This window comes from Gobius niger (genome assembly GCF_951799975.1).
Source record: "Gobius niger genome assembly, chromosome: 6".
Lineage (NCBI taxonomy): Eukaryota > Metazoa > Chordata > Actinopteri > Gobiiformes > Gobiidae > Gobius > Gobius niger.
Window position 1 is genome coordinate 13,842,430 of NC_136857.1, and position 9,221 is coordinate 13,851,650.

General features: G+C 40.8%; 2 protein-coding genes across 2 annotated transcripts in view; one reads left to right on the plus strand and one right to left on the minus strand.

The window, feature by feature from the left end:
• wnt1 (wingless-type MMTV integration site family, member 1) lies at positions 1-1,650 on the plus strand (the record flags this gene model as incomplete). Its single annotated transcript, XM_079558389.1, has 2 exons — positions 1-42; positions 233-1,650. Coding segments are annotated over 2 exons (534 nt in total), but the record flags the coding sequence as incomplete, so codon positions are not given.
• Positions 1-4,421, minus strand: part of wnt10b (wingless-type MMTV integration site family, member 10b) — a 9,949-nt gene extending 5,528 nt beyond the window's left edge. Inside the window, exon 1 of the mRNA XM_079557896.1 lies at positions 4,322-4,421. The gene's annotated coding sequence lies outside the window, so the exon portion shown is untranslated. The remainder of the gene's footprint in view (positions 1-4,321) is intronic.
• Positions 4,422-9,221: the final 4,800 nt, after the last annotated feature.

A 9,221-nucleotide genomic window follows, 5' to 3' on the forward strand; every position in this document is an offset into this window, starting at 1 on the left:
CGCTACCTCACCAACCTTCACAACAATGAAGCTGGCAGACTGGTGGGTACTGAACAGAGCCCAGGATGGCATGAGTATTAAAGTGAGCCAATAGTCTGGTTAGGGCTGCTACACATTTGGTGGAACACTGTTCTGTTCATTTGCCGTTCACCCTGTGCTGTCCTGTCTACTGGCCAAAAAAATCCTAAAATAAAGTGACCTACCCAATCACTGATATTGTTTTTTTGTGCAGACTGTGTCATCAGAGATGCATCAGGAGTGTAAATGCCATGGCATGTCGGGCTCCTGTACTGTGCGTACCTGCTGGATGCGCTTGCCTAGCTTTCGCACAGTAGGAGACTTCCTAAAGGACCGCTTTGACGGGGCATCAAGAGTGGTTTACAGCAACAAGGGGAGTAACCGAGCCTCTCACCGAGCTAACCCACGACACTTGGAACCTGAAAACCCAGCTCATAAAACTCCTTCAGCCATGGATCTGGTGTATTTTGAGAAATCTCCAAATTTTTGCTCTTACAATGGGAAGACAGGCACTCTGGGCACCTCTGGCAGAACATGCAACAGTTCCTCGCCAGGTCTGGATGGCTGTGAGCTGCTGTGCTGTGGGCGTGGATATAAGTCCCGGACTGAGAGTATCACTGAGCGATGCCACTGCACTTTTCACTGGTGCTGTCACGTCAGCTGCCTGAACTGCACCAGCACACGGACGTCACACCAGTGTCTATGATTTTTTATTTTTTTGTCATCAAAAGAAGGAAACTTTGTTAGTTATTTGTGTAGTGAGCTTTGAAAGACAATTGAAAGACAAAGACAATTTGAAAACAGGGAATTTATGGAACAAAAAGCACAAATATATTGACTGGGTACTTAGGCTGTGTGTTGTATGTGCCATGCTGTGGAGCTTCACAGTCATTTAAGGGTATTTCAATACAACATTTATGATCCATGTCATGGGGACATTCGCCACATGCCTCATGTTTACACAATGGATAAATATGAATCAAGTAAACAGAGGTTTATGTGGTGCAGAAGTGATTGCTGCACCCAGGTAGTACTGCCCCTCCCACTGAGGCCAAAGACTGGACACAATGTTTCACAGATGTTTCTGTGGCCACAGAGCCACAAACATGTTCTCATAAACTGGTAAAGACCTCTTACAAGAGGGCAGATTGTCCAAATCCATTTATGTTTTCTTTAGCTGAATTTTGGCTCTTCTCTCATGAAACTGTGTTGAATATGTTGAGTAGCGCCCAAGATACAGCTCAAACTCTTATCACTTTGGGTCTTTATGTTTAGATTTGTCTGCAGCTGGGTACACCTTAACTCCATGCCCCGAAAACATACCACATGATGATTCTTACCCAATGGGAAACTGCGACTGCTAACTAAAACAACAAAATTAGACTTAATGAGGCCAATAATCTGAATGTATTATTATTACACTGAATATGATGACATACAGGGATAGTTTGGCAAATCTCAGGTTGAAATAATGAATCAATGTCAGCAGGCCTTCAATACCAGCAATGATATCAACTGAATGAAAAGAACGCTGATTTTTCTGTATGTAGCATAAAACTTCACCAAAAACGTGTCTACAAAGATGAATAATTATGAATATCAGCTAAGAGAACCAAAATATTGTACATATACAAATATAAACATATTTATCATGTAAACTCAGTAACATGCACCTGAACAACTTTGTGTGAGGCAGTAATTTGAAATCATAATTTGAAATCAAAAGGTCTTTTGATGTATGACACACAGCTAACGTCAGGCATAGCTTGTATTCTGTTTGTTTGTTTTTCTCTGATCATGCACTGAATAAATGTGTAAATACTTAATATTTATTTCTGTAGAAAGGATAAAATGTTTTAGATTGTATGATGAAACTTAGACTTTTGTTTTGTAAGATAGAACAATAAAGTTTATATTTTCAATTAAGAGCCTTTGTGAATGTTTTGAAAGATCATGCCATTATACTCGGTATACATTGTGTGTTTGGGAAAGTTTAGACAACCATCCAAGTGAACATATAAGCCTGTCCCTGGGTGTCCTTTGCCTAATCCTATTACTAACACTAAAGCTGCCTTTTTCTGCTGCTCACAAAACTTTTCTGCATCTGCGCCCCCAACCACAGAGAGTCCTTATTCAGCCACAACCCCCTACTTTATACAGTATATGTGAAAGCAGCCTCATTTGCTTAATACTGACATAAAATCAGAGACAATCTCCCATCCACTGGCTACCAGTCGAATACTACAAATATAGTGTTTTCGGCTCTTTCAAAAACAGTGTACTGTCTCAATTAATTAAAAGCTTTGTTTTACATGATTTGAAAATTTTGCAATTATGAACTAACAAATAAATCCAATGAAAATGGGTCAGTAAAGGAGAGTTATAGCATTACTGGACATTATTTAATGTCCGGGCTGTACAATATATTGACAAATAATTCTTATTAACAATATTAGGTGATGCAATATCCATATCAATATTGGAAAAAGCCACAATATGCCACCAGTCACCAGTGTTTCATCTGTCTGAGATTTGCACATTTTTTGCTTACACAACCGAAAACAAAAACTGTTAATTTAACTCCATTTTAACCTTGTTGTAGTCCAGATTTGTCTTTTGTTAGACTTTGGCTTTGATAGAATTTGATTTTTTTCTCTGCTTTTGTCCAAATTTCGTAGAATGTATTGTGTCACAATCATTTCTTAAAATAATGCAATAATATTGTTATCCCAACATTCAACACAGTTGGTGAGTAGTGCATTTTTTTCTCCTACGCAGCCCTATTTAATTTGAGTGATTGTGCACAAAGAAACAGAGAAAAATTGCCAGACAGATTATACATGGAGAAAGACAAGAGTTCAAATCCCATTGGTGAGAGCGGAGTGGGGCTGTGGCTGCAGACTGTGTAGGGGGCGCGGCCTGTGGGAGTGCTGAGGAGTCAGTGATAATTAGCTCAATTAGTGACAAAGGCAGTGTAATAAATACCGACTTAGTGTCTGGGTCCCTGCTGGCCTCTCCCCGCGCGGCCTGCGATATGGCCCAGGCCTGACGGACAATTCATTAAACTGACAAAATACCCCACCGTCCAGGCGTGACGCAGCGAGTTAGCCCCCTACAGGCCCAGCTCATTGTTCTAATTGTCTGGGCTGGAGTCACTTTGTGGACGCCTCCTCCTTCACGCACCCCGCCTTAACACCCTGCCTTCAGAAAGCCCATGGAGTTAATGCCCCTACCTTAGCCTGTAAGTAGGTGATCGGCAGGTTGGGAGAGACAGCAGTGAGAGTTTCATGGGGTGGGGTAGCTGGTTGGGAATATGGTGGGATTAGTGCATGGAGGTTGCCTGGGAGTGCTAGGAGCTGCACCAATAGGAATGTAGGAGAGATGAGTCCAGAAGCTCGGATGCAGGACAAAGCTAGAGTTAATAAGGAAAGATTGAAGGGACTGGCGACAATGGGCCGCCACCCGAGTCGAGATGAAATTGCTTCCGAGGATTATTGGAGAGGGCGTGAGCTGCCTACTCTTTGTGTTGTGTTTGGTTGGGCATTTGTGGGTTCGCTGGTGTGTAGGCCGGGGCAGGGGGAGCGCTGGATTGATGGCAGCCTCTCTGGTTGGGGAGCAGGGGACCTTGAGGAGGCTAACCGGCTGTTCCCACAGTCTGTTCTAAAGACACCTTTGACACACGGGGCTGCCAGGCGGCAAGCAGGCAGCCATGGTGAGAGGGGCACGAACAAAAAACAAAAGATACTCTTTACAAAAGTCACTTTCCAGCAGAAGAGTAGAGGAGAGAGTCCGCTGGAGGTGAGAATGTGAGGAGAAGACAAGCAGAGACCAACACCAATGGTGATGCGCCAGTGCTTAGGACATAACTATAATACTTTAACAGTGTTGATTTCACTCAACAGAATTATTCAGAAATATTTGTGGTCCCAGGTAAAGTCGGTGTGTGATGAAGTAAAATACAGACTGTACAGTATCTTAAACTTGTGTACTTCTTCCCTGCCTCAAAAGTCATGAAGTTTGAGTCACCCAGAATATCAAAAAGATTACATCATTACTTTATCCACAAATTTACAATTCTTCGTTTACAGGTTCATTACACACAGATACCACTGTTGAGTCTTTTGAAAGGAACAGTGACTCATGTGAGCATATTCATATTTGTACGAAGTGATTTTTTTTAACATTTCTTTTTGCACATTCCCCTCTCAGTGTGTTGTGCGTCCGTGTGTGCGCAGAATGTGGGTGTGCGGGTGGCAGCTGGAAGGCAGACAGTGTCCAGAAGAACTGTCACCTAGCAACTGACCTTCACGGCAGATGGCAACTCTGGAGTAACAGCCACCCAGCATCACAATGGTCGTGGCCTCCTAACAACTCCATCACTTCATCATCATCCTCGGGCCGACCACAATCTATCAGACAAGAGACAAGTAAAGTCATAATTACGGCTACGGGTGCTGACAAGTGTGGAAGTAGAGAAAGTTTCCATAAAGTTGCTTCTTTTGAGGCATGTCCCTTGCCTGAATGCATTGTTTGGGTGCAGCAGCAGTAGTCTTACTAATCCTATCTTTAAAATATGACAATGTAAACTAGACAGGGCTTTCTTTTTTTACTGTAAAAGACGCATTTTGACAATACCTTCCCGCGATATCACAATAATGAGGCTGTTTCTTTATGAGATCCTTACAATGTTCCACCATTAAATACTGATGGACATTTCAAAAGTAATAAGGGTGGATATATAGTAAACGTTATGAAAAAAATTAGTGCTTGTGTTCAATAGATAATCTACATGCTGTCTCTTCTGGCGCACAGAAGTCTGCCACTCACTGGTCTGAGTTAAGATGAAGAGATGACAGGAGAGCAGATTTAGGAAACGCAGACCGGACACTCGTTGCTGTCCGCAAACCAGACAATCCCAAACCATTGCTTTCCGTTGTTACGGTTGTCGGCACATTGTGAATCAGGGTGGAAATGTGGATAAACCGCTTTACCACTTTGAGCTGTGACGATGGTGTCTGTGGTCAGGCCACTGTCCAGAAATCTCAAGACAGTATACGCAGTTGTTGAGGTATGAGTTTAAACTTCATCCTATATACAAGGCATTGGGTTTCAGAGTTATGGGATAAAGCGTACTGGCCAGTGTGTGTACTCCATAACCTAACCTTCACTTGACCCCAAGAACGTGGTGTTTCCTCATCATCATATCATCACCATCATCATGATCATCATCATTTATCACCTTTGTCCAAATAAGCCTGAAATATAATGTAGATTGATATATCGGTTTGTCAGATACAATATCAGGCCTACTGTATATTAGTTCTATTTAGACAGGGTATGATCTTAAGGTTGATATTAGTTTCGGCTGACCACCAAAGTACTTGATCTTTATCTGAACACTTAAGCCCAAGTCTGCAGTAAATTTAATTAATACGTATACTAACTTCAACTGCTATGAATGTCACTGCATTGGGCTCCACTTTATTCCAATGGATATTATGTTCATTTCTCATATTGTGCTCATATGGAACAATGTACTGCATTGATAATAACAAGTGACGACTGTGATGCTATTGGTTGCTGAGGATTGAAAAACTTCAGTATCAGCATCTGCCACCAAAAATAAATCGCTTCTACCCATTTACGTTTAAGCTTTACTTTTACTTGTACTTTTGAAAAGTTATGAAGTTATGAGAAAACATAAAGAATAGGTAAAACAGTGAGGCCATTGATATTTATGTAACTGCTGTTGGTCCAGCAGGTAACGGTTATTAACAAAGGTCATCATCGGGCTCAGTTTGATTTAGACCCCATTTCTTTGAAATAGTATAAGCAATAGTATTAGATCTCAGTATTCCACATTTGTAGAGGACACTCGGTATAAATAATTACAAACACGTATGCCCACTTTTGAGGCAGGCTTATTGGTAACAGTGTTTTCACATTTTAGATAAATATCATCTTGGCAGGGGCGAATCTAGAAGAAAAATCACAAGGTGGCAAGCAGGGTCAGGGATCATGTCTGAGGTGGCAACACATTTTACAATGTCGAATGTCGAAGTTTTGCTTGATCGAGGCAATTTTTCCGTTTAGATTCAGGCTGAGCCCCCCGAAAATTATATACAAATAGTAACATTGTCCATAATATAAGCAGGGGGTTTCTAACTCCCCCTGGGGGGGGGGTAAAACCATTACCCCCCCCCCCCCCCCCCCCCCCCCCGTGAAATTTATTTTAATTAATCTCTATAAAACACTTAAACTCCTTAAAGGGATATTTCAGGATTTTGACATAGGGCCTAATTTCCTAGTTTACCATTTTTAATTCATGCAGTCCTTATATTTGAAGAGTTTAGTGGTGCTAGGCTAGTGCTAGGCTAGCACATGTCTATGGTAACTAGTAGCCTGAATTAAAAACAGTCTGACACAAGCATAGTGCACCTGAGGCAAATCACTTATAACACCAAACTGAATATTTGTGTTAATATAACCATTTTGCATTTAAAAGAACTTATATTTGAGTAGCATCAGCTTCCTGGTTGTAAGCTACGCAGCGGCGGAGTGATCTACAAGATTACCGGATCTATAGTAGTTTGTTGACCTGTTGCCTGCATTACTACATGTCAAATTCACAAAGGAGCTTTCTACAAATCAGTTTTGGCAATGTTTGGAGGACTGATGATTTTGAAGAGGTTTTTAATGCAGGCTACTAGTAACCATAGACATGCGCTAGCCTAACACTAGCCTAGCACCACTAAACTCTTCAAATATAAGGACTGCATAAATTTAAAAAATTATATATCTCTAGAAATCAACAACACTCTGGACAAATAGGAAATGAGGCTTTATGTCAAAAATCCTGAGATATCCCTTTAAGGTTAGGATTAGGGTTAGTTTGGATTAGTCTAAACTGGTGTTGTCCTGCAGAGGTGACGTCATTTCCTGTGGAAAAGTGGAGCTCCACTGATCACGTGTCCCTCCATCGGCTGCGTTCAGATCCCTCTCAAATTCCAACTTGAACAACAGCCTATTAAAAAAGTCTCAGAACATATGTCTGTACTGTCTATGCTGCTAAATCAAGAGGAGACGGACTCAGATTTTTGGTTTTAATTATGATGTGCATTTTACAGCAGCTGTGGGTGAGGGCTCAGCACTGACACTGCAGGACTGGAATGTTTATTTGCTGCACTTTAGTGGCTTTGCAGGAACTATGACACATTCCTGTGTCACTGGCGCTGAGACAGACATCATTCGGGTCCAAAGGTTGGCTCATTGCTCCATAGACAGACTGTTCACACATCTCTTGAAATTTAGTACACACTCATTTATGGCAACCTGGTGAGATACAACACCTTCTACTGTCAATGGATACAATCGTAGTATGTGGTCAAATACTTTTTGAATTTGTCAAAGAAAGTTTCTTATTTTTGGGAAGTCACTTTCATAAGGAATGTATGACTGTGCCTGTTTGACTGTGCGTCTAGATACACACATTTTCCCATAAGCCTCTCCTCTACAGTCCTATCCCCATGATCCAAAGCATGTGGCCGCCAAAGCCTGTAAAGAAGACATTTCTCTTGGCATCTGTTTTAAAGGCAGTGACACAGAGGACAGCCAACCACAGGAGCCACACATCACCCAATCTACATGCATACTGAGGATTGCTTGCATAACAGAGACGCCCATGTCTCTGTCTCTCTCTCTCTCGCTCTCTCTCTCTCTCTCTGTCTCTTTCTCTGTCTCGCTCTCTCTCTCTTGATTTCTCTATATCTCTCCAGCAAACACACATGCTATTCCTTTCTGTTTCTCACTCACACTTACACATACAATATTGGTCACACCCTCCGTTGTCTAAATGCAATTCACTCGACAAAGTTTTGTGGACTAATCACTTCCAGAAGTATGTTATGAGTTCCAGCAGCTTTTCAATTCATTTTACGGTCATAAAAAAGCCACGAAATTACTATTGTGGGTGTGACGCATGGCATATAGGCTGATAACTTACAACGACACTAGATATTGTCCCCACATTTTCTTGTCCATGCCTAAAATTAAATTTAATGAAACAAAGACCCAAAACTGAAATGGCATATGATATTTTCATAAGCCACTTAAAAAAAAACAGGACAAAAAAAAGAATGAAATTGAAACAAAAAGTAAAAATTATGACTTAAACTTTAGTAAAAAAAAAAAAAAAATGAATCTCAGCTAGCAAGAAGACTTAATTTTGCAATGTATATTTGTGACTTCCAGGCAAAATGTGCTCAACACTGAAACAACCCAGTAAGGTGGACAACTTCAGAACTTTTATCATTGTTTGTTTTGTCAATAAGGACTTGCAATAAGGACTTGGAAAAGTCCATGGACCCCTTAGTAACTTTAATCAGAGAACCACAAACTGAAATAGAGCCCTAAAATTCACACATTCTGGTATAATTGAAACGTTACAATAACAGAGTGAATTAGCATCACATGAGAAAAGTAAGGAGTAGCTACTAAACAGTGGCTGTATGTGTGGGTAGTGACAACCTTTTTCTTATTCAAGTGATATATTATTTTGAAATGTTGCGGCTTGCTAATTTGACACAGTTGTGAAAGCTTTTGCTCCGAGTCTCTTCAGATGTCCTTTGGTATGTAAACAAGTATTTTAGTTTGGCTTCAGCTTATTCAAATGTTGGTACAGATGGGAATTAAAAACATTTGCAATCACAGGCTAAATCTATGTCAGGTGGATCAAACTTAATTTATCCAACATGGTGCAATGTAAGCCTTGTGGGTTTGCTGCTAGGATAACTTGTTAGTGAAAAATGTGAGTAAAACTGATCACAGTACTGGTAATTACTGTTATAAAACAACAACAGACATGTTTGCAGTTCTTGGAGGGCCCATATTGTGTAAAATCAATTTTTGAGCTTTAAGCGAAGGTCTAGTTCTTCTTAGGGTTGCAAAATGTCGGACGTCGAAAAATGTTCATGGGAATTAATGGGAACAAACCGGGAATTAACACAACTGAAGGTAGCTTCTGGACAGATACAAACTGTAGCATAAGAATCTGGTTTGATATGAATTCTTCATATTGTTCTGGAGGATCTTCATAACAATGTGAAGATCCTCCAGAAAAGCAGAATCTGAGATAACGATTCAATCTTCTTGTTTGTCCCCCTGCATTCAACGTATCCTTTGGTGCAGGTGGGGCAACCTGTGAG